Genomic DNA, 26,175 nt, shown 5'->3' with positions numbered 1-26,175 from the left:
GCACGACACGGGACGGATGCAAGGAGGCAAGGCACGGGACGGAGGCAAGGAGGCAAGGCACGGGACGGAGGCTCGGGACAAAGGTAGGCTGGACACACACACACACACACACACACACACACACACACACACACACACGGATGGAGACACACACAGGGATGGATGGATGGAGACACACACACACAGGGATGGATGGATGGATGGATGGAGACACACACACACAGGGATGGATGGATGGATGGATGGAGACACACACACACAGGGATGGATGGATGGATGGACACACACACACACAGGGATGGATGGACGGACACACAGGGATGGACGGACACACAGGGATGGACGGACACACAGGGATGGACGGACACACACACAGGGATGGACAGGCATGTCTCACCCTCGGCTTATACACGAGTCAATAAGTTTGCCAGTTTTTTTGGGGGTAAATTGGGGGCCTCGGCTTATATTCGGGTCGGCCTATACTCGAGTATATACGGTATTGTAAATATTATAGGCAAGTTACTTGGTGATTAGCTAGTAGCTACTTTACTTGAACAAGGAGTCCTGTATAAGATGTGGCTGCTTTTAGGATTATTGGCCTTTAATCAGTATATGTAAATGTCAAAGGGCTCCATTCACAAAGTGGTATCAATTGCTTTCAGATCAGTGGTAAAATGCCTTGTAGCTTTTTTGTAACTGCGCTATTTCTTGAAGTGATGCAGTATTTTGGTAGTGAAATCTTGCTATATTTTAATGTCAGCAGCCACCAGCATCCTTAACCAGTAAATAGCTGGTTATTAAGGAGCCGGTGTAGTGTCAAATACTGTCCCCCCGTCGGATAGTGTCTGCCCTGTACTGCGCTTGCGCAGTACGGAGGACAAGAAGATGCCGAAAGTCTCCGAAGATGATTGGATGGTGGGGCTTGAACCTGGACTCAGTGCGCAGGCGCCGTTCATCTTCGGAGACTTTCGGAGTCTCCTTGTCCTCCGTACTGCACAAGCACTGGGCCTGCGCAGTACGGGCCGCACACTATCCGATGGGAACAGTTTTTTACAGAACACCGGCACCCAACGCATCCTTAACAACTGACTCGCCTGCTGTGAGCAGGATTCCACACTGACAACAGAAAGCAAACAAAAAAAGGGCGGTATTCTGTCGATTATTGCAGATCGTCGAATAATGCCTTCGACGATTTGTGTATGCGCAGTAGCGATGTCACTTCAGCTGATCTGGCAGGCTGTCAGTCCAGGGCAAGGGTATAAATCAAGTGATTTACATTGTCGCAAGAGAGTGAGGCAGAATCTGACGATCAGATTCTGCCTCCACGATTTGATGATCATCGGATAATGCCTCTGAAATCTGCATATGCGCAGTGTTGACATCACGCCAGCTGATCGGCAGATCAGCTGGAGTGACAGCACTACTGCGCATGTGCAGATCATTGAACACATTATCTGATGATCTGCAGTAATCGACAGAACACCGGCATTAAAAAAAAAATAACCACTTTGGGTCTGGAATAGATTTTAAGGCTTGATCACACAAATGCGTTTTTTGATGCATTTTGCAGAAATGCAGGGACATTTTTTAACATGGGTTCCTATGGAACATGTTCACATCAATGCATTTTTGTGCTTCTGAGGTTTTGGAAAGGGTCGGGGACTTTTCATGCAAAATGCAGCGTTTTGCATGTAATAGAAGTCAATGGACCCACATCCAAAACACAAGTACCGCGATTTGCGGTTTGCATTTTTTTTATTTTTACACTGTATATAGCTGGTTGCTAAACAACCACACTGTAAAAAAACAAAAAAAAACTGTAAAAACGTGTGTCCAAAAACATGGCAAGCACAGTAAAAAGCACTGCAGAAACGCTCAAAAGCAACATGCATAGATGTGAATCGAGCCTTAGTGACCCCAGGCCAAAATTAAAAAAAGAAAATGGTGTGGGGCCCCCAAGGTCTATATTAGCCCTTAACCGAGCCTGCATCCTGGGAAGCCAGAAAAGGGGGTAATGATCAAATGGGGGGGGGGGGGGCCACCAGCCAAGTTGATGAAAACAAAGGCCTCCCCCAAAATCCTGCCCCTGCAATTGTGGGAGTGCGGGGTTTGACTTGTCAAAATCTGGAAGCCCCCTTTTAACAAGCCTCTAGCCTGCATAGTACCCCTACTTATTCACCAAAAAAAAGGGCAAAATAAATAAGAGACTGTTTGACAAGTCCTTTTATTTAAAAATCCCCTCAAAAGTAAATTCAGTGCCGATCTGGCCGCCGACCTGCACAAAAAAAAAAAATCTGCACCCGACACTCGGGTGACAGCTGCACCACCTACCTGCTGCTGAATAAACTAAGAAATTTGAAAACGTGCTGATTGTCACAAAGCGATGCTAATCTGCCTTACATCCCTAAAAATAGACAATTAAACAACATTTCCTCTCTGAGGGGGACTATGGCGTAGAACAGATGGATAATGTAATGTATAAAAAGTATAAATCTTTTAATGAAAATTATTTAAAATATACAGCACGTACATAGTATACAAAATCATATGATGATTATCTGGAAGCTGGTAAACGCACAGATACAATGTACAGACCATCACAGAGAATCTGTTGCGCTAATGGTGAGCACAGCAGAAGTACCCAAAATAAACAAAGGGGCGGGGTCAACTGGTGACATTACTAGAAAGTTTAGAACGTTAGAAAGTGGAAGGTAAGCAGCAGAGCTGCTGTTTGGCGATAGCCAAGCGTCGTGTGCATGGTTTTTTTTTTTTCTTTGTTTTTGTTTTTTTGTTTTTCTTCATGTGGGTCAGTGGCCAGCTTCCAGTGTTATTGATGCTGAATTTACTTCAGGGGGCATTTTTTTTTTTTTATTAAAGGACTTGTCAAAAATGGTTTCTTTGTTTAAGCCTCATAAGATTTCTGACAGGAGTGAAAAGTATTAGAAGAATTGTCCAAGAGCCAAGGACCACTTGTGGCAAGCTTCAGAAAGACCTGAATTTAGCAGATACAGTTGTTTCAAAGAAAATAAATAATGCACTCAACTGCCATGGCCTGTATGTACGCTCACCACGCGAAACTCCATTGCTGAAGAAAAAGCATGGTAAATCTTGTGTAAAGTTTGCTGCACAATATTTAAACAAGCCTGTGAAATACTGGGAGATTATAGTCTGGTCAGGAGAGACCAAAACTGAACTGTTTGGATGCCATAATTCTCACCATGTTTGGAAGTCAAATGGCACTGCACATCACCCCAAAAACACCATACCAACAGTAAAGTTTTGGAGGTGGGAACATCATGGTGTGGGGCTGTTTTTCAGCATATGGTACTGGAAAACTTCATGTGCTTGAAAGAAGGATGAATGGAAATATGTACCAAGACATTTTTGATAAATCTGCTGACACCTACCAGGATGATGAAGATGAAATGGGGGTGGACATTTCAGCAAGACAATGATCCTAAACGCCAAGCCAAGGAAACTCTCAATTGGTTTCAAAGAAAGCAAATAAAGTTGGTAGACTGGCTCAGCCAATCACCTGACTTGAATCCAATAGAAAACCTATGGAAAGAAGTTATGGATCAGAGTTAATAGAAGAGGCCCACCTTCAAGATTTAAAGACTGTTTGTGTGAAAGAATGGGCCAACGAAATTACCACCTGAGCAATGCATGAGACTAGTTTCTCTATACAGGAGCCATCTTAAATCTGTTATTACCAACAAAGGATTTTGTACGCAGTATTAAATTCAGTTCAGTTACTGTGTTCAATACCTTTTCCCTGTGTCATTCCATTTTATTACACAAAACTTTAATATCTGAATTTATTTGTTTTGGTGTCTTTGTATGTATGGATTTACATGGTTTGTTACCGACATGTGGTGAAAATTTTTAATCTCAGTAGCAGCTTTAGAAATATATTTACCTAGAAAAATGGTGACGTTTATTTTTTTTCACCTGGTGTATTTGTGAAAAAAGAGTGACGTTACCCAAATACCAAATATGAAATGCTTTTGTAAATGAGCCCAATGTTTTGTTGAAAACTTTAATCGATTGTGTGTTCTCCTCTGTAGCAGTAAAGTGTGACTACAGAAGAAAAAAAAATGTATATATATGTTGTGAGAAGAAGGTAGGGCTGCGAATGAAATAATTTTAGTCGGGTTGAGCATAGAGTGTATATCTACAAAACCATGATCAGTCCACCATGCAAATTGCAAGGGGTTATCGCAACCTGATGGGAATGGCAGGCAATGAAAGAGACGAAGCAACGGTAGATGGCGGGGGAATGGCAAACCGTCAAAACGCGGTCTGTCCAAGGGGCTGTTAAAATAGAGACCGAATCTACTAAGCGAAGATGCTTACGTAACACAAATATATGATCGATCCTGGAGTGAGAATGGTGAGGGTGGGAATAGTGGGTATAATCCCTACTAAGAGGGTGAAGTTCCCGCCATATGTCGATTTAGATCATGGGTTTTGTAGGGCATGTAAGAATTTTTTAGCTGCTGGAGTTTATGATCCGATGGGTAGTTATCTAGCGAGGGATTTAACGTCACATTAGAGTCGCCCACCATCAGAAGGGTGCCCTTCTGGTGGGCCCTCAACAGGGAGCAGACATGGGTCAGAAAGGGGCCCGGATTGTGATTCGGGGCATAGGTCATGATAGTGACCTCGTTATCCTGAATGGAACCCCGTCGGGGTCAGCTACTTGTTTACTGCAAATAAACGGGACCAACTTTTGTATGGCAATGAGAACCCCTTTCTGCTTAGTGGGGCCATTAGCTAAGTAAACTTGGGGGTAACTCGCAGAAAAGTACTTGGGGATAGGAAGAGGAGGAGAAGTGGGTTTCCTGTAAGCATGCTATGCCTATATTAAGATGTTTGAGATATTTAAATCTCTTGACCCGTTTTTGGGAGAGTTCATGCCCTGAACATTTAGGGACAGCCAGTGAAGAGTCATTGTGTCAGGAATCTGCGGCCTAAGATATTCTGTCCACACACCCCAGGGAGCGGGGGAAAGGGAGGGAAAAGGGGGGAGGGTGGGGGAGTGGAAGAGGAAAGGAAAAGGGAGAAGGAGAGATGAAGAGCATGAAGCATAAGGATACGGAATGGAGCGAGTACTGAGTACATAGGTGTGTTGCATCGTGGGCTGAAAGGCCCACTTTGAGGTGCGACCATGACTGAGAAGACCGTCTCAGCCAGGTGTACACACATGAGGGGAAGCAGTGGTCCATCAGAATCATCGGCCTGTAATAAACACATTGCAACAACTTAAATATTTTAACATAGAATTTGGGTTTCAATCAAAAGATTCAAACAAAATGGTAAGTGGGCACAGTAACAATAAGGCAACATTTGTATGTAAACATGTATAAAGATAGGAATGCAGAGGCCCCCCAAGCCCCCAGAGAGGACAGCCATAAGGCTATCGATTTCGGGAGGTTGAGCGGACCCACGCGATCTGGCCGCACCTCCAGTCCAACCAATCCACCAAACAGGAATGGAGGGCTGTGGCACATAGGTAATAAAAATAAAAGTACTTGCAGCCAACTAAGCCAACAGTAGGGGAGTACCCCCTCCTAAAAGCATCCCCCCCCCCACCCCGCCGTGGTCCCCGAGTCTGCTGAATTGGGGACACCAAAGGGCAGCCCCTGCTGGTTAAAGGGTCATGGGGACGGCAGTGCAGAGGAACCAGGAATGTCACCGAGTCCCATCCAGCGGCATTTTGGGGGCCAACATCGCCCCAGACCGCCATCCCACTAAAGGGGCGGCCTATAGTAGGGCCAGCAAAAGAGCCCAGGGTTGGGCAGAAATATGGTGGGGGGTAACTTCCAAAACACGTCACCCTGAGCCACGTGTCGAAAACAAAACAAAGCAAAAAAATAATAAGATGGAGGGACCAGGTCTGGAAGGCGCAGTCAGAGCCTCAGGATGAGATGGAGGAAGGTCCAGCTGTAGGTCCAGGAAGTGGTGCTTCATGTCAAATGGGGAAGTGGCATGAAATTGACGGCCAAGGTGGGAGAAAGAGAAAGTTTAAATGGAAACCCCCATCTGTACTTGATCCCTTGGGATTGGAGAACCTGGAGGTAGGGTTTAAGGCCTCAGCGTCTGGTAATGGTGGCCGGTGAGAGGTCGGCGAACAACTGGAGGGAATTACCCTGAAAGGAGAGGGTCTGCTGTTCTCTCGCTACCTGTAAGAGCCTCTCCTTGGTCCGGTAATAATGAAATTTAATGATGATGTCCCTTGGGGGGGCCCTCGGAGGGTTTGGGGGCTAAAGACCTGTGGATGCGGTCAAACTCGAGCCTCTCCACCGGGATCTCAGGGGCCAGCTCTTGGGGGGGAAAATGCTTTAGCTGTTCCCTGCAGGTCAGTAATCGCCTCGGGGATACCTCGGATGCGGAAGTTATCCCTCTGGGCTCCATTTTCTGCGTCCTCTAACTTATCTCTCGGGGTCTCCAGTTCAGCGGACATCCTATCAACCTCCTCCTTATGGCCCTCTAGCACAGTGGTAGCCAAGTCCATGCGGTGCTCTAGCTGATTGGTGCAGTGGCCTATCTCTTTAAGGCCCCGCACAAAGTCAGAGGAGAGCTTGCGGAAGGCTGCTGTAATTTCATACCTTACAATACTGCGGAATTTAGCCAGCATGTCATCAGTGTCTGCAGGGGGAGAACTCGCCCCATCCGTAGGGAACAAGTGGAGGCTGTCAGTGGGAGATGCCTGGTCCGCAGCCAAAAGCTGTGTAATCGTCAGGCTGCGGAGGATCTGGCGCCATTTTAGATCTACCTTTGCTGGAGGCTGGGGAGGGCCTGTTGTGCTGCCGGTTCCTCGGATGCTTTTTCGCCAAGCGGTGCATCACCGGAGGCTACCTGGAGTGTTCCGGATCTTCCGGAGGTATGTGTCCCGCTTCTCCTGCGCGTCTGTCGGATTAGGCAGGGTTTCGTGCTCCGATGGCGCAGAGCAAAGGAGTCAAGTGCCCATCTGAGTTGCTCGTGCGCATGCGCCCCCGATTTTATTATTTTTTTTATTTTTTTTTATTTTTTTAACATGCCTATGAAAAATAAAAGAAATTGCCCTGGGCAGCAAGTGTTTAAAGACTGCATGTGGCAGGCTCTTTATTGCACTGCAAGTGCATTTTATGCCGCTTACTCATGACCGGACTTTCTGGCAGACTAGGTCCGACTGACTTTTGGCGGAGTTCCGACGGACTTTCCGAACGAACAGACATGGTCACATGCGAACGGACTTTGTTTTGAACGTGCTAATGTAAGACGGGATTAAAAAAAAAGGAATTTCAATAGCCAGTAGCCAATAGCTTCCCTTGTCGTATTTGGTCCGTCCGAACCACCATACAGATGAATGTTTTTCCCGTTAAGAATTGAGTCTGTCGGACAGATTTAAAACATGTTCTATTCCTAGGTTCGTTTTATTTATTTATTTATTTTTTAAACGAAAAACTATTGGATTAGCCTACACACGGTCGGATTGTTCGACTGACTGATTCCGTCTGACCTAGTCTGCTGGAGAGTCCCGTCGTGTGTACGCGGCATTAGTTTACATTCAAGCACAGTGCCTGTGCGCCAGGATGACTGACCTGATGCTCAGGAGTGATGTCATCCTGCGCTGGCCAATGAAAAAGGCCACAGCCCGGCACTCGGAGCCAAGTAGATGCCAGTGAGCTACGTTTGGACCAGTAATGGAAGAGTAAGTATGGGGACTTTAGTTCTGCTTTAACCTGGCAATCTCCTGCAAAAAAATAATCAATTTATACTACTCTGCCCAGCAGCCAGTGTCTTTTGCCTCCCCTACATTCCAGCACTGCTGCCTTCACCAGTGATTTTATTTTTTTCTTCCATTCAGTACTTCAGGAATGTCCATTACCTGTCTCCTGAGCACACTGTGTCCCCTTCCTCTGACCTCTATGTCACTTTCGAGTCTGGTAGCCAAGTAGGGGTTGGAGGAAGGAACTATGGTAAGTTTCACTGAAGACTCTAAAGCAGGGATCTCAAACTGGTGGCCCTCCAGCTGTTGAGAGACTACAAGTCCCATCATGCCTCTGCCTGTGGGAGTCCTGCTTGTAACTGTCAGCCATGCAATGCCTCAGGGGACTTGTAGTTTCGCAACAGCTGGAGGGCCGCCAGTTTGAGACCCCTGCACTAAAGTAATCAGTAGTGCTGAAACACAGGCCCTGTATATACAGTGCCTTTAAAAAGTATTTATACTCTTCAAAATGTTCCACGTGAATACTTTGTAGAACCAGCTTTCACCGCAATTACAGCTGCAAGTCTTTTTTGTTTTTGTCTCCACCCGCTTTGCACATAATTGTGAAGTGGAAGGAAAATTATAAATGGTTTTCAAATTCTTGTACAAATATTTGAAGTGTGCCCTGCATTTGTATTCAGACCCCCTGAGTTGTGTACTTTGTAGATCCACCTTCTTTTGCTGCAATTACAGCTGCAAGTCTTTTTGGGCATGTCTCTACCAGCTTTGCACTTCTAGAGTGATATTTTTGCTCATTCTTTGCAAAATAGCTCAAGCTCTGTCAGAATGGATGGATAACGTCTGTGAACAGGAATTTCCAAGTCTTGACACCAATTCTAAATTGGATTTAGGTCTGGACTTTGACTGGGCCATTCTAACACATGAATATGCTTTGATACAAACCATTGCATTGTAGCTCTGGCTGTATGTTTAGGGTCTTTGTCCTGCTGGAAGGTGAACCTCCGCCTCAGTATCAAGTCTTTTGCAGACTCCATGTTTTCTTCTAAGATTGCCCTGTATTTGGCTCCATCCATCTTACCATCAAGTCTGACCAGCTTCCCTGTCCCTGCTGAAGAAGAGCATCCCCACAACATGATGCTGGAACACCATGTTTCACGGTGGGGATGGTGTGTTCCGGATGATTTGCAGTATTCGTTTTCTGCCACACATAGTATTTTTCTTTTAGGCCAAAAAGTAAAATTTTGCTCTCTTTTGACCCGAGCACCTTCTTCCACATGTTTGCTGTGTCCCCCACATGGCTTCTCGCAAACTGCAAACAGGACTTCTTATGATTTCTTTCAACAATGGCTTTCTTCTTGTCAATCTTCCATTAAGGCCAGATTTGTGGAATACATGACTAATAGTTGTCTTGTGGACATTCTCCCACCTGAGCTGTGGATATCTATAGCTCTAAATCTATAGCTCCCCCAGAGTTGCCATGGGCCTCTTGGCTGCTTCTATGATTAATGCTCTCCTTTTCAGTCCTGTCCGTTTAGGTGGACGGCTATGTCTTGGTAGGTTTGCAGTTGTGCCATACTCTTTCCATTTTTGAATGATGGATTGAACAGTGCTCCGTGAGATGTTCAAAGCTTGGTTTTTTTTTTTTTCTTTTTTTTTTTTAAAACCTAACCCTGCTTTTAAACGTCTCCACAACTTTATCCCTGACCTGTCTGTGTTCCTTGGCCTTCATGATGCTGTTTGTTCACTAAAGTTCTCTAACAAACCTCGGTGGGCTTCACAGAACAGCCGTATGTAGCGGCTATAACCCATTGCAGGTTGGCCTTGACTGAATGGGCTTACCAGTTACCTTCTCCTGGCCTGCTCTTCCGTGTCTAGGGGTTCCCAGGGTTGATACACAACGATTTGTACACTGACACAGATAAAGTCCTTTCAAAAGGTTTTATTTTGCAGTGGGACTTTCACGAAACACCGTCTCTTAGGGAACAGAGGGCACGGGTGAAGAACTCGGGTACCTTGAACTGCAGGTTTAAGAAGTCTCTACTTCCACCCAGAGAGTAGCTACATGCAGCTGGGCACTTCAAGGCTGAACAGACCTCTAGCCAGAGATCATGGCAGTCGGCACGTTGCCTCAAAACTTGAACAATCAACTAAAGATGAACAGGAACCTTTTTCCAACCGTACCTGGAATGTTTCCTGCTTCCTTTTGAAGTACTGGAAAAGTGTGAACTCATCAATGTCCTTCCTAACTCAGTAACCAGGCACTTCTCAGTATGCCACTTGACGGCCCTCCTCCGAAGAGTCCTCCCCCAGTCACTTCCACGAGTTGCGGTGTCCCTCCAAGCCGAGAGCACACCCGGACACTCTCAAGCCTCCCTCAGTTACAGCGCCTCCGACCAACAGGTTCTGAGATCCTCTGGAACAGATGGATCCCTACCCCAGACCAGACGGACCTATCAGGGGCCACTGACAGGAACATGCTGCAGGGTGCCGAACACCCCGTGACCGGGACCCCTCACGGGGCTACCCCAGTCCTGGAACCAGAACAGACCACACGGGTCTCATAAACATCTCCGGAACCCCGAACACAGGACCCACACCTGCTTAAGTACCCCCTCCCAGACTCCTCAGCGGGCCCGGCACTCCCGCTGATTGGCTCCGAGAGGGCCATACCCAAACCTCCTCCAACCAGGCCTGGTTCTAGCCTGTCATGTGCACCTCACCACTCACATGACCAGGCAGAACTTCAAACATGGCCCGGCCAGACTGGTGTTAAGGCTTACCTACACAATTAACCCTCAGAACTGTAGGGTCCTGAGGCAAAAACTAAATTTGCAATGCGTGTGACATTTGATCCCAAATGTCATCCACTACACGTATTTATACTGAGTGCCATATTACACACAGGTGGACTCTATTTACTAATTGGGTGACTTCCGAAGGCAATTGGTTCCACTAGATTGTAGTTCGGGGTATCAGAGTAAAGGGGGCTGAATACAAATGCACGCCACACTTTTCAGATATTTATTTGAAAAAAAATTTGAAAACCATTTATTATAAATTTACGTTTTTGGTTGTAACATGACAAAATGTGGAAAATTTTCAAGGGGTATGAATGCTTTCAAAGCACTGTAAGCTCTAACAATTGTCCTAATTAGATAGATAAAATATTTTAGAAGGACTGTCATATCCACGTTTACTAGAAAAAAAATGCTGCTCACGTCTTTGGTAGAAGTCACATGTCATATTTAACCCTCGGATTTTTAAGCCCTTTCAGCAGCTAATTTAATCACTTATTGAGAATGCAGCTTCTTTGTTTTAATCTTTGCCTAAGTTCTAAGTTCCTGTCTAAGCTGCTGTCCTGACCGCTGCCACAGGTTTCCCATTTTCAGGTTCCTTTTCTTTTTTTAGCATCCTATGGGGGCCACTCTTGGATGCTGGAACTAGACCTGTGTCTCTGTACAGTGTGTGCATCAGTAGAAATGCACATCGCTGTAGCCTAGTATGGTAAGACCCTGCCCTGCTTCCCCCGCCCCCCCCCCCTCCAAGTTGACAAACTGATTTGAGGTAGCGCTGCCCGCTGTTAACTATTTCCTGTGAAGACCAGAAGTACAGAGAAGCAGCAATGAGGGAGCAGGGGCCAGCAGCATTGATTGTAAACCACAAGTGCTTGGGTAAGAATTTTAACAAATTGTTTACAGGTACTAGGTGATGTTTATTTTATTGTGCTCAAATAGTAAACAAAAAAGCGGAGGGTTTAACCATTTCACTGCCACTGATGTATGCCATATGTCAACAGCAGCTGGGGTTTTTACACACACACACTCCCAGCTTCTGTAGTCTTGTAAATGTGTGCAAGTCTGAGAAACTGTCAGATGTACAACCGCCTGATTGCTTGCACACACACCCAACAGTTGATCAGTGAATGTCTGTTCACTGATCTCCTCTTTCTACTGAGACCTCCAAAGCAAGGTGTAAAATGTAATTTCCGGGTCAGCCTGTTACTTCTCCCAGCCTCTCTGGCTGGGGAAGGAGATAATAGAGCAGATCTGTACTCTGTTAGATTCAACAGGGCAGGTCAGACATCAGGGGCTCAACAGACCCCTGATTTCTCATTAAAGAGAACCTGTCACCAAAAAAAAGCATCACATGGGAGACTTCATGTCTCCTATGTGATGAAAAAATGTCACTGTAAAAAGAAAAGTTGCGCCAAACTATATAAAATCCCCCCCCCCAAAAAAAAAAATTAGAGCCACACCCCACCTACATGTACATGGAATAATAAACACAAGTGTCAGGGTGCCAGTGCTTTAATACATTGATTACTCTACACATGTTGCCTATCGCTGCACACGTGAGAGTGAGAACATTAATTCTAGGCCCATTATTCATGGATATCACTAAACTGATTACCTGTAGGTCAATAAGTGCCTCTTGTTGAAATATTGGGGTAGCAAAGTTCTACAGGCTTACAATTTCAAGGCTTGATATGTTATATAGCCTTTTACTCGGCACAACCTCGTCTTTTATATTTTACCAACAAATTGGTAATATATTGTGTTTTGTGTGACTTAAAATTAACCTTGGTGTGCTTTTTTTTTCTTTTTTACTTGATAAACTGTTGCGGTAATATCGTGTGACATAAAAAAAATTGAACTACAACTATTTTTTCCAGGGTATCTGCTTTCAGAATATAAGTATATCTATTTTTTTTAAATATAGTTTTAAGTAATCAACAGGCCTAAAGTATTGTGTGCAAAACAATGCAAATACTAAAGTAATACTATTTTAAAGGCTAACTCCTTTCGGAGCTTGTTACACAATACACCTGTATTTGGGGTTTAACAGGAAGTATGGTCAGAATCTGCAGCCCCCACTCTCAAACCACCACCCCTTCTTACAGAAGCCAGTGATGCTTCTCCCTGCCAGCTTCTGTGAAAATTTACACAGCTGCATCATTCATTTACATTCATTTTTTATTTAAGTCCTGTTTGCCACCGTGACAGAGAGACTCGTGGATCTCAATGGAGCACAAGTGCGGTAACATCCCAGTTGTAATCCAACTTCCTTCAGCCATAGCAAGCGGATGCACAAAGAGTCTGCAGGAGCCAGAACATTGCATGTGTAATCCACTGATCAAGGTTGCAAAGCTTTCCCAGCTCCTTAACAAAAAATAATATAATTTTTTTTTTTTTTTTACTTAAAGCGGAGGTCCACCCTAAAGTGGACCTTCCGCTCATCGGAACCCTCCCCCCCTCCGGTGCCACAATCGGCACCTTTCAGGGGGGAGGGGGGTGCATTTACCTGGATAATCCAGGTAACTGCACCCACTTCCGGGATAGCTCTCTGCGGAAAGGGGCGTAACTTACGCCCCTTTCCGCAAGTGCCCGCCCCTTCCCGCAAGTGCCCCGCTGCCTGCTGGGAAACACACAGATCCCAGAGGCAGCGGGGAGCGTCCTCATTGCGCAGCGCGATTCGCGCATGCGCAGTAGGGAACCGGGAAATGAAGCCGAAAGGCTCCATTTCCTGATTCCCATACCCAAGATGGCGGCGGCAGGACCCGACAGACGACCTACAGATCGGCTTCGGGTGCCGACATCGCGGGCGCGCTGGACAGGTAAGTGTCACTATTTTAAAAGTCAGCAGCTGCAGTATTTGTAGCTGCTGGCTTTTAAAAAAAAAAAAAAAAACGCGGAGTCCCGGTGGACTCCCGCTGTGCATTTATTTATGCTAAAGTTGGACTGGGCCTTTAAACACTTTAGTCACATGATCAAAGGTACTATGTTAGTAATTTTATCCAGGGCTCGAAAACCACTTTGGACAAACCCATTCTGCCCTTTGGTTGGCTTCACATTTGAGCAGGTGTGGAAATGCATGCATTCCCACACCTACATTCAGTCGCACACATAACGTGGAGCTTTAAAGAAAACACATGGCTTGCATTAATTCTTAATGACACCCCCATGCACTGAAAAACATAGAGAATGTTTCCCTGCAGGCAACTTTAAAAAAAGTTGCAATGACCTTTTCCCTGCAGGAAACGCAGGTACCAGAGCCCATTCAATCTAATAGGCTGCTTTGCCAAAACATGGCATGCAGCGCTGCCTAGATGTGAACCTAACCTTAATGTAGGTAAAAACATATATTTCTCTTATTGATGTAGCAGGAAATGCAATAGGATAAGCCCCTGCGGAGTGTGTTATATTGGTATCAATATAATGCTTTAAAGAATATAATCCTCTGGGGCATGTGAGAAGAGAAAAAGAAAAGCTCTAGAAGAAAAAGAAGATAGGACAAAGAGGGGTCTGCGACTTACTTATTTTAATTCTTCAGTGAAGAGGGTTTAAACCCTTTTGTAAAGAGGTGTGTTTTTTTTTTTTTTTTTTTTTTTTATTGCTTGTATCCTCATGGAGGAGATTGGCAACTGAAGGGAAATCCCAAGATTTTATAGTTGTCACCAAAACGAGTTGAAGTTAAAGTGATTGTAAAGTATTGTTTGTTATTATAGGAAAAACAACATTATACTTACCTGCTCTGTTGCATTGGATTTGCACAGAGCAGCCCAGATCCTCCTTTTCTCAGGTGCCTCTTCGCTGCTCCTGGCCTCTCCCTCCTGTTCAGTACCCCCACAGCAAGTAGCTTGCTATGTGGGCACCGGAGCTGAGTCACAACTCTGTGTATCTATTCAGACACGGAGCCCCAACCTGGCCCCGTCCCCTCTCTCCCCTGATTGGCTAGCTGACTTTGCCACAGCGCGAGCCAGTGGCGCCGTTGCTGTGTCTCAGCCAATCGGGAAGGAAAATCTTGGACGGCTGAGACATTTGTCGACATCGCTGGACAGAGAGGGACCTCAGGTAAGTGTGAGGGAGGCTGCTGCACACAGAAGGCTTTTTATCCGAATGCATAGAATGCATTAAGATAAAAAAAAAAAACACCTGACATTGCAACTCCTTTAAAATATCCAGTGAGGATTCCAATTCCAGTGACTACTGTTTAAGGTGAGAATTTTTTATTTATTTTTTGTTTGCTTTTTGTTTTTCTCAAAAAGGATTTTATTGAGATTGAAAAGAACACACAGGAACAATATAGTTTCCAGTTAAAACTGTCATGTATGTACATACAAGATCTCCATTTCCACGGATTATAACAGCAGGTCCCCCACCATGCCAACCCTTCATGTCTCAAAATATAAGCATTATTACGTCGCTGTACAATCAATTATACCTTTTAAGCTGTTCCGGCATCCACATTAAAGATGCAATCTGTCCATAACTAAATCTACTGGAGATAGGCCAGGGGTGTCCAACCATAATACGTTAAATTTATCAGGGCGGCCATGTCGTTGGAAAATATATTTTTCCAAGTGTAGGGTGACTCCCATTTGGGCAATCCATTCCTTCAGGGTAGGAGGCTCGGTCACCTTCCAACATCTAAGAATAAGCTTATGGGCCAGAAAAAAACCCTGGCAATTGCCTTTTTAGGGTTGTCTTCAAATTGAAGATCATCAAGGATTCCCAATATACATGGTCTGGGGTCCACGGGAACGTGGACCTGGAATACCTTATTAATGGTTGCAGTGACAACCGACCGGTAAAGATTTAACTTTGGGCAGAGCCATAAAAGATGAATAGGGTCCTTATGGTCTCTAGAGCACCTAGTGCAATCGGTATTTTCTCTTATCACCGTCCTATATAGCCTTGTGGCCATAAGATGTACCCGCAACACAATATACAGCTGGGAAAAAACATTGTGCTGTATTGCGAGAGCACAACTGTACAGCCTGTAACGCTTCCTCCCATTGGTCTTCCTCAAATGTGCCCACATATCTCTGCCACCTGGTCACCACCCTAGCTAGAAAGCTGTTTGGGAACGTAGACAATAGCATAGACTTGACAATGGATATAAATCCCTTGAAATGGGATACCTCTATCATGTAATGAAAAACGAGCTGGGGATTGTATTCATAAAGTTCCACCTGATTGTACCTTTAATTGCATGTTGCAGCTGCAAATAAGGGCAGTACATTGATTGTGGCAACCCAAATTTAGCCTGTAATTCTATAAAGAAGCATTAAAAGATATGTACCAAGTGTGTGACTCCATGTGATTTCCATCGTATGCCACATGTCAGGGATGTTCTTTATAGTGCCTATTGTCCAAAATAGGGCTATACCCAGTGAAGCCAGTGATATCCTGTAGCTGTTTACGTTTGTTCCACACCTTTTGCAATAAAATGTATGTAGGGAAAAGTTTATTTGATTTAGTAAAAGCTAAAGCTTCCAGACATGTGGCTACATTATGCATTCCCGTGACATATCTCAAAAGGGCTGTGGTTGGATCCTCTTTTCCCCCCTCAGCAACAGACACCTTAGGCATAGCTTGGGCAATATGCTGCAGCTGAGCTGCCAAATAGTAGAGCCAAGGATTGGATAAGGCTAGCCTACCTGCCTCTTTTTGGGTTTCTGCAGTTCTAACCTAATCATTGGAGGTCTATTAAGCCATATGAAGGAACAAAACATGGAATTAATAATGCAGAATATTTTAAGCTGGAGCACCATGGGTGTGTTGTGTAAAATGTACAGAAGTTGTGGCATAAAAATAATTTTAGTGAGGTTTACTTATCCCCAACATACACTTAAGCATGGAAAAGAAGGCTATTCCTGGGAAGCCCTTCTCTTATATGGATCACGTTTTTAATGAGCCTTTATGTAATGATTGGTGCAACGTGCGGAGGGAGCTTCATGCAGAGAGTTTCTTCCTGCATAATATGCAGTAAAGTAATAACCCCTCTGCCTTTTACAACCATGTTAAAAGAAGACTGTTCACACTGTGGATTCAGCCATTCTTGCACTAAAATATTGGCATCCTTTATGGATTCAGTTGGTGTCCTCCTTTGCCTTGGCAGGACCAGCCTTGCAACTGGCTATTGCCACCTTGTTGATTGCCCAGATCATGGCAAAACTGGGCTGGAGAAATCTATGGTGAACTTTTTACAATTGATAATCCTAACCTTGTTGCAAAATGACAGTGCTTGACATCAGCACTGCCCTTCTTCTGTATGCACACTATGGAGAACTTGATCAAGTCTTGTGCATAGGTGCAGAATCTTATGGCTTAAAGCCTTGTTGGCAGAATGCCCTTGAAAAGATACTTCTGTGCATGACTCTTGAAATCACTTTCCTCTTTGGAAGCATCTTTGAGGAATACATCAATACGCCCTCTGAGGAAAGGGGCCTCCTACCCCTCTATCCTTAATCTCGCCTCCCCCTACCATGCAGATGACATCTGTTCATCCCTCAGAGTCATTATCTACTGCATGTCCTTCCCGTCATGGCAGACCCCTCACAGCTGAGCCCACTAGACCTGCTCAGAAATCTTCACATAAAAGAATGCACCCACTCCTTAAAATAAAGAGGAAGAAGGAAAAAAAAAGTGCCAGAGGGACTTCTATTAACATAGGTATCCTGTAGACTTGTCATTTGGTCAACTGCAGCAGAGTGACTTCTGCCAGGTCTTCTATAAACCTACCGCTATATCTCACATATGAGAGATCTTCTAACTTTAAAGGCAAACGTAATGTAATAAGGCTTTACTTCCCATTTCACCATATCTCTGTGTAGGTTTTACATTAATGATAAAGCACAAGATGTGGTGAGTTCAGCAGACACCTAACCACCAGATCATGGGTTGTCTTGTAACTTTCTAAAAAAGGTATCTGAGTCAATTCTTTGGAGATAAATAAATATATATATATATATATAATAAATTAATTTCTTAGTTCTGTTGGCAGATTCCTTTGGGAAAGCAAAGCTATTGTCTGCTTTCTTCTCTATGCCGATTTAATGCATAGCCCCAATCGTTCCCCTTTTTATGTGCCTGTCTCTTTCAATATGTGGTCTGTAGCTAATGTCAGCTTTTGTCTGCCCATCTCATCACAAACAGCAGTAGTTCTGCTTTGGCTCCCCTTGCATTTTACTTGGGGTCTCCTTTTCTAACATGACCTAGGAATGAAGTTTCCTTGAAGTTGGTCCTTCTTGCTTCCCTTGGACTTTATTGTTACCTTCCTTGGGGGTGTCGTTCTTTCTCCCTCTGTCTTGCTTTGAGGGATGTCTCTTAGATAGGTTGTGTCATTTTATGGCTACCTGCCATGTATCACTTTTTAAACTGACCCCTTTTCCATGTCTCTCAGGAAGATAGCTCTAGTCTAGGAGATTCCACTTTTCCTTTTTACTTCCTTTACTTAAGTGGTTAATTTACATTTCTTTAAGGCTTCTTCCATCAGGAAAGAAGTCCCTCGTTCTTGCCTGCACCCATTCCCCTGGCGGTTGAGGTTCTTGGGTCCTTTCCAGCATCTAGCTTCTGTCCTTTTTAAGGGTCGGAGAGCCACTGCCTGTTCTTCTTTTCCTATTTTTAAAATCTTCTCTTGACAGTTGGCTATTTGAGCCTCCTGCTTATTCATACTTTGGCTGTAAGGTGATTCCGCTGTTTGGGTCCATTGAGTCCATATTTGTGTGGGCCCCTTGCTGCAATTTTGCCCACCCCTCAATTTATTTCTTGGGGACCTCCCATGGTATTAGAATCAGCTCCTGTGCCCTGTACTATAGGATAAAGATAATAGGAATTTTGATGTACCTGTAAATTCCATATCGTACAGTACAAGACAGGGGTCCCTCCTCTTTTTTTTCTCTGATGTCCTTACTGCTTGCTTAAACTTGAGCCTTACAAAGTGTGCAAGGTTATATGGATACACTGTGGGGTAGTTCTCGGGAGTGCTTTTCCTAGTGTCTAAACACCTGAAGGTAGTGGCATATAACCAATGGTATTAACTTCTGTATCCTGTACTGTACCCCAAGATATAATTTTTGAAGTACTTGTAAATTCCATATTTTTCTATGTAGGATAAAAATTGATATCTGCAATCAGAATCACATGCACACATACAGTATATGATATGCATGCAAGCTTATGGAAAACACTACAAAACCTTTAAAAATCTTGCAAAGCTATCACTTTCTTAACCTAAGAAGACATCTGACACAGAAGCCAAAAGTGCTATATTCTTATCAGAGTAAAGGAAAGGGTCTTTTCCCCTAAATTTCACTGAATGATCATCAACATCTGCAAGTTATTTATTTATTTTTTCTAGTTGTCTTTTAAAAGTGTTCATTCACTAGCACACCAACTGTTTTTTTTTTTTTTTTTTTTTTTTGATTTTTTTTCATGGCCCTCTGAACAAAGGAGCATGATTGCATACAGTATAATTGTTCATCAGAGTCTGGCCGGTAATGTGTAATGGGCCAGTGGCAGCCTTGATTGTAGGGAATGATTGTCAGGTATTGGAATTTTTGTTCCAACAGCCACCAATAATGTTGTTATATAATATGGTGTTAGCAGATGGAAAATACATTTTAACTTGCCAAGCTCCATTCAAAACTAGATTTTGAATTTGGGGTGTTGATCCTTAACCAAATACATTCATGTATTTTAAACGTTGCTGAGACATAGCTTTAGCTTTTGTTTTGCCCTGTTATTTTAACCCCTTATTCTTTCACTTTATTATAGATTCAAGCTCAATAGATGTCTTGTATCCAGATCCATCAGATTCATATACCGGTGGGCTTTTCCCAGGTTCCACCTCTTTTGACTGGAGTTCCCCAGATAGTAGTGGAGAGGGGAGAAACCATGAAGGAGGGCAAGAGAACTGCGAGGAGCGGGCTTCCCGGCCAGGGAACAGTCGCATTCCTGGAAAAGACCACCGGCGTTACTATCACAGTCACTGGAGGCTTGAGTATTTGATGGACTTCAATGCACGTTCTCATAGCATGATCTGTATGGTGTGTGGCAGTTCCCTGGCCACCTTGAAACTCAGCACCATCAAACGACACATTCAGCAGAAACACCCCTATTCCCTCACTTGGACTCCCTGTGAAAAGGAGGTCATCATTGGTGGCTGGGATGCCCATCTATGTGTTGATGCTCAGACCCTTACAGGTGGCGAAGAGCAGGGGGCAGGTAAATCTTGGTCTACAAATATCAAGTCTGGCAGTGGTCAATTCCAGGATACTTTTCATTGACAATATTCAAAACTACAGGCCTAGTATTCCTGGAAGCCAAATCCAGGGGTCCGTTATTAAATGGTGTGGGGGCCTGTTGCCCAAACACACAGATGGTATGCAAAGTGTTTACTTTGCTACCATTACTCCTGCAGTTAAAAGCGACTTTTAAGGGTTCAACAGACAATCAAAGCAACAGTCCATTCACCTGCACAGAGAACCCTTGCACGCACACACTCGGCAGAACAGTAGGACCATGTCAGTACAATCGAGTGAAATTTTGAGTGTTCAGTATGAAAAGAGCAGAAAGCTCTTGTGTTTACTAGGCTTTTTTTTGTCTTGTCACTATGTTAAGCATTTGTGTATTTTGTCTTGTAAAGAATTCCTTTCCACCATTAACAGTCTCATATTTTGGTTAATTTTTTAGAATGTGTTTCCATCTACATCTCTATATATAATTTTATATATACATATGTGCATCTTCATTAGCGTATGTGTAAACTCCTCCCTTCCTCTTTCTACAGATGATAGTACAGTTACACCTGGTCCAAAAAAGAAGCGTCGTCGTCTTCCTCTGGCATCAAAAGGATCATGGCGTCCTCTATTAGGATCTGAAATTTCTCTGCCTCCACCTCCAGACAGAAGCCAAATAGAACAGTACATGAATGAGTCTTTTAAGCAATGGTTACGATTAGAGTTTTTGATGGATTATGATTGTCAAGGGGACACATTGTATTGTATGATGTGTGCAACAGCCTTACCAACTCTCAGTATTAATGATATTAAAAAGCACATATTGGACAATCATCCCACATCAATTTATTTCAACACTGCACAGAAAGGTATTATAGTAGAGTCATGGATAAACCGTAAGGCGGCTCCAGAAGAGATTGTAGATGTTGAGGATGAAATGGATGAAGATGAGGAAGAAGATGCAGAGGTTGATCTGACAAAAAATTTAGACGAAGAGGATTATTTGGTAGAGAAAACCATTACAGATCCAAGACTGCAAAAAAATGTGGGGAAAGAAAATGTTAATGGAGAAACCAAGGAAAATGGACAGCAAAAAAATGTTGAGGCTTTGGAAAAAGATGGTCTCAAACTTAGCAATGCTCAACAGTTGAAGAAAACTAAGTTAGAGTCCAAAAATGTGACATCACTGGAAGAAGAAAAGATTGGAGAAGAAAAAGAAGAAACCAATGTTGAAGAGGCAAAGCTCCAAGATGAGGGCTTGAAAGCTGAAGTAGTGAAGAAGCTAGAGGAGCATGAAAAGATTAGAGAGGCACAGCTGGAGAAAGAGACACAGGAAAGTAATGAGCCACAACTGTTGGAGGATGAGAAACTTAAAGCTAGAGAAACAAATCTCTTACAAGAGGGGCAAAGGAAGACTAAAGGGGCACAGCTGCTCGTGGAAGAGACGCATAAAGCTAAAGAGGCGGAAGAAAAGCTTATGAGTATTGAAGCACCATTGCTGGGGAATGAGGAGTTAAAAGTTAAAAAGTTGCAATCACTTGAAGAACAACAATGTAAGGTTGCAGAGGCACAGTTGGAAGATGATCAAGTAAAAGTGTCTAACCATATGGAACTGTCAAAGGAAAAGCAGTGTGTGCAAGAAAAAGTGAAAATAGGGAGCCAACAGACTGAACCGATCATGAGACTTAAAGGACCGGTTCTTGCTTCAGCTGTGGAGACGATAGTTGGGAATATCAAAAATGAGCAGGAGAAGCATAATTGTCCAAAGCTGATAGAAGAAGGGCAGACGCTATCAACTCCAGAGAAACGTATAATTCAGGTGCAACAAGTTCCACAAGTACAGCAAGCTCCAGCAGTGTTGGGAATTGGAGTTCCCCTGTTAAAAAGTGAGTGACATCCATAACAGTGAAGCTACAGCAATTTGATAAGCATCAGTATTATATTTATTTTACTGTATGTCCATTCATATTCTTTTTTCTGTTTGTTTTCCTTTTTTACAGTGGAAACTCCAGCACCCATTCTTATCACACGGGTCTCTGTTCTACCAGAGCATACAGTGATTACACCTCCAAAACCAAAGCCCTCTACCTCCACTTCTGACACTTCAAAAAACTATCGGGTTATTGCTCCCAAAGTTATTACAGTTCCGGAAGACCTCCAGATACAAAAGGCATCATCCTCTGTTAACACCGAGCCTTCTTTGTGGCCTGCAGGGGTTGACCCTGCCATATGGGAGGTTAGTTTGTGGCAAGATAATGGGGGTAATTCCATTACAAATTTCCAGGGCCTGCCTTATCAAATGCGTTGGCGCTCACATTACCTGATGGACTACAATGGACTGCGAGGAAGTGTGGTCTGCATGTACTGTTGCTCTTCACTAACTGTACTGAAAGATAGTAGCATAAAAAGACACATTGTACAGAAGCACCCTCATACATCCAACTTCTCTGCTGAGCAAAAGGCAGCCGTCCTTCTTGACTGGGAAAATAAGCTGGCTGAAGTAAAGAAACTGATGGCAAAGCATAACATGGAAGGAATTGTTCTAGGAGGTAAGAGGAACATTGAGAAAGTATTTGTTTTTTATATGCGTAGAATGAATTTATAGAGGATATTTACCCTAGGAAAAAATGGTAATGGCAGCTACAAATACTGTAGTCGCTGACCTTAAACCACTTGCTTACTGGGCACTTAAACACCCTTCCTGCCCAGACCAATTTTCAGCTTTCGGTGCTCTCACACTTTGAATGACAATTACTCAGTCATGCAACACTATACCCAAATGAATTTTTTGTCCTTTTTTTTTTCCCCCACAAATAGAGCTTTCTTTTGGTGGTATTTGATCACCTCTGGGGTTTTTATTTTTTGTGCTATAAATGAAAAAAGACCGAAAATTTTGAAAAAAACGCATATTTCTTTGTTTCTGTGACAAAATTATGCAAATTATTAATTTTTCTTCATAAATTTTGACCATAGTTTATACTGCTACATATCTTTGGTAAAAATAACCCAAATTAGTGGATATTATTTGGTCTTTGTGAAAGTTAGAGAGTCTACAAGCTGTGGTGCGAATCATACAAAATTGATCACATCTGATGTACTGGTGGTCGATCTCACTTCTTGTGACCCGAACAAGCCAGGAAAGTACAAATACCCCCCAATTGACCCCTTTTTGGAAAGTAGACATTCCAATGTATTTAGTAAGAGGCATGGTGAGCTTTTTGATGTCATTTTTTTCCCACAATTCTTTGCAAAATTAAGATTTTTCATTTTTTTTTTCCCACAAAATTGTCATTGTAATAGGTTATTTCTCTCACATGGCATGTGTATACCACAAATGACACCCCCAAAAACTCTCGGGTGTGGGGTCGCCTTGGGGAGTTTGCAGCTTGGTGGACCTCCCTACTGTCCGACCAGTGGGTTTGCGAACTGGTTTCATCGGGATACAAGATAGATTCTTTCCCTCCAACCTTCATCTGCTTCCGGCTCATCGAGAAGCCCTGTTCGGGGCAGTACTGGACCTGCTGCTGCGCGGGATGATAGTACCTGTACCAACGCTGGAAAGTTTTCAGGGATTCTACTCCAATCTGTAGTCCCAAAGAAGGAAGGAGTACGTTCAATCCTGGACTTCAAGGCCAGCAACAGCTTTGTGAAAATGCAAAGGTTCAGGATGGAATCAGTTGCTCCGTGGACGCTGCACTCCATCAGGGGAACTTCCTGGCGTCCTTGGATATCAAGGATGCATACTTGCATGTACCTATATGCCTCACGCATCAGGTTTCTGCGATTTGTAGTTGGGGAAGAGCACTACCAATTTGTGGTTCTCCCTTTTGGCTTGGCGTCAGCACCCCGAGTCTTCACCAAGGTTTTAGCCCCAATTCTGGCTTTGTTAAAGTGGTTGTAAACCCTTACAAACCACTTTGACCTACCGGTAAGCCTAGATTAAGGCTTACCTGTAGGTCCAAGAAATATCTCCTAAACCTATACGGTTTAGGAGATATTTACCCGAAGACAGCCACCGCTGTCTATGGCGCATGCGTCGTAGACAGCGGTGCACTGGGCAGGCCACAGATCGCGGCGATATGCCGCGAGTGTTGGCTCCCGTGCGCATGCACGGGAGTGACGTCATCATGGCTCCGAATCACAGCGCCAGAGCAGTGAGACCCGGAAGCCCCTCCGGGATACATGGCAGCGGCGAAGAGGAAGACGGAGGACCGCTTCGGGGGCTTCGTTCTCAGGTAAGTTATTCATAATGAGTTAGTAAGCTATGCATACTAGCTCATTATGCCTTTGCCTTTACAGGGTGTGTGTTTTTTTTTTTTCCTTCCTCTTTAAGGCAACGTGTGATCACAATCGTGAGTTACTTAGACGACCTCCTTCTGAGGGCAGCTTCCACCTCAGAATTAAGGGAGGATGTAGCGATCACCATACAGACTGTCCGGGAGTTTGGTTGGGTACTGAATCTAAAAAAGTCGGTGTTAGTGCTGACTCAAAGCCTGGAGTACCTGGGCTGACAGACCAAGGTCTGTCAGACTCTGTAATTTCCACTATGCTGAGGACATGGAAATCATCTTCTCTAAAGATTTACCATCGTACATGGAAGGCTTACATCTCCATGTGTGAGGAGATGGGGTGACCTCCGTGCACATACTCAGTTATCAGGATCCTGCTGTTTTTACAGCGAGGAGAGGATCAGAAACTTGCCTTAAGCACCTTCAAGGGCCAGATATCAGCCTTGGCTGTCTTTTTCCAACGTCCCTTGGTGACTCACTCATTGAGTACATTTGTGCAAGGAGTTTGACACGTAGCCCCTCCGGTTCAACCACCGCTACCTCCTTGGGATTTGAATCTGGTGCTATCGGTTCTTCAGAAACCGCCATTTGAAAATATTAGGGAGATTCCCTTTTTGACTCTTTCTCGGAAAGTAGTCTTTCTAGTAGCTATTACATATGCCAGGTGGGTTTCTGAGTTGGCAGCCTTGTCATGCAAATCTCCCTATTTGGTCCTCCACAAGGATAAGGCAGTGCTACGTCCGCAGCCCTCTTTTCTTCCAAAGGTGGTTTCGGCCTTCCATCTAAAATGAGGACATCATGTTACCATCCCTATGTCCTAAGCCGACACATCTGAAAGAAGTTGCTTTACATTCCCTGGATGTGGTCCAGGCTCTACGGGTGCATCTGTCTGCTACGGCTCCTTTCCGGAGGTCAGACTTTGTCTCGGTGGCTGGTCTGTAGAAAAAGGTCTGGTGGTCTTGTCGACCACCATCTCTCGCTGGATCAGACAAATCGTGTTTCAGGCCTATGCCTTAAAGGGGTGGGTACCCCCTTTTTCCTGTCGCAGCTCATTCCACCAGGGCAATTGGAGCCTCCTGGGCTATCCGACATCAAGCGTCTGTTTCCCAGGTGTGTAAGGCGGCGTTCACACTTTCAAAAAATTCTACAAAGTTGACGCAAGCGCATCTTCGGATGCTTGCTTTGGCTGCAAGGTTTTTCAGGCGGCGGTGTAAGGTTGCAATTCACACTTTCATTAAGTTACAAGTTTATTGTGAATGCATTTTTAGATGCATAAGTTGGCCGCAGGTTTTGATGGCAGCCGTTTAAGGTGGCAACTTTTCTGTTTGAAGAGTTCCTCTTGTTGTGGCTGAAGTTATTTCTTTCTGTTTCCACCCCTCCCCCCCCCTATTTATTTATTTATTTATTTATTTTTACACTGCTTGGGGATGTCCCTAAGATCGAAATTTAAAGGAGTTGACTCCGTCAATGAATGAAAGAGGAAATAGGATTTTTGTACTCGCCGTAAAATCCTTTTCTCTAAAGTTCATTGACAGACACATCACCCACCCCTCCTAGTTTTGTTTGTACTGCTTTTTGATGAACTGAGCCGCAGGAAGCAGGGTGAGGGGTTATAGCCAGTGGGACCACCTCCTGGGTGGTACTGTGTAGTCTTGCTGTTTTACATGTTTTGCATGTTCTGCCTAGTCCTGAAGGTGGCGTGATAACCCTAAGGTCAAAATTTAAAGGAGCTGTATCTGTCAATGAACTTCAGAGAAGGATTTTACAGTGAGTATAAAAATCCCAGTTTCTTTCTAACACCCTAGAGAATAAAATGGTGGTCGTTGCAATACTTTTTGTCACACTGTTTTTTGCGCAGTGGTCTTACAAGCGCACTTGTCTTATTTTTTAATTAAAAAAAAAAAAAAAAAAAAAAAACAGTAAAGTTAGCCAAATTCTTTTTTTCACATTGTGAAAGATAATAATATTATGCAGAGTAAATTGATACCCAACATGTCATGCTTCAAAATTGCACCTGCTTGTGGAATGGCGACAAACTTTTACTCATAAAAAAATCTCCATAGGCGATGTTTAAAAATTTACCAGTCTTAAGTTGCAGAGGAGGTCTAGGATTAGGATTATTACTCTCACTCTAACGATCAAAGCGATAC

The 26,175-nt window shown here is 43.9% G+C and overlaps 1 protein-coding gene across 3 annotated transcripts in view; it reads left to right on the top strand.

The window, feature by feature from the left end:
* Window positions 1-26,175, top strand: part of LOC143959435 (uncharacterized) — a 116,732-nt gene that overhangs the window by 14,047 nt on the left and 76,510 nt on the right. The window contains exons 2-4 of one of the 3 annotated variants that reach the window (XM_077468076.1): window positions 19,273-19,722; window positions 20,288-21,622; window positions 21,737-22,285. In XM_077468076.1, coding sequence (XP_077324202.1) covers window positions 19,273-19,722; window positions 20,288-21,622; window positions 21,737-22,285 — 2,334 coding nt within the window. Of the gene's footprint in view, window positions 1-19,272; window positions 19,723-19,763; window positions 20,022-20,287; window positions 21,623-21,736; window positions 22,286-26,175 lie in introns of those variants that run through there. The other 2 variants (XM_077468078.1, XM_077468077.1) reach the window with 2 other exon arrangements.

The sequence above is a fragment of the Lithobates pipiens genome, unplaced genomic scaffold, assembly GCF_037356315.1.
Source record: "Lithobates pipiens isolate NorthernLeopardFrog02 unplaced genomic scaffold, aLitPip1_a1.2 Scaffold_75, whole genome shotgun sequence".
Classification (NCBI taxonomy): domain Eukaryota; kingdom Metazoa; phylum Chordata; class Amphibia; order Anura; family Ranidae; genus Lithobates; species Lithobates pipiens.
This window is presented reverse-complemented; position numbering and strand designations above follow the sequence as displayed.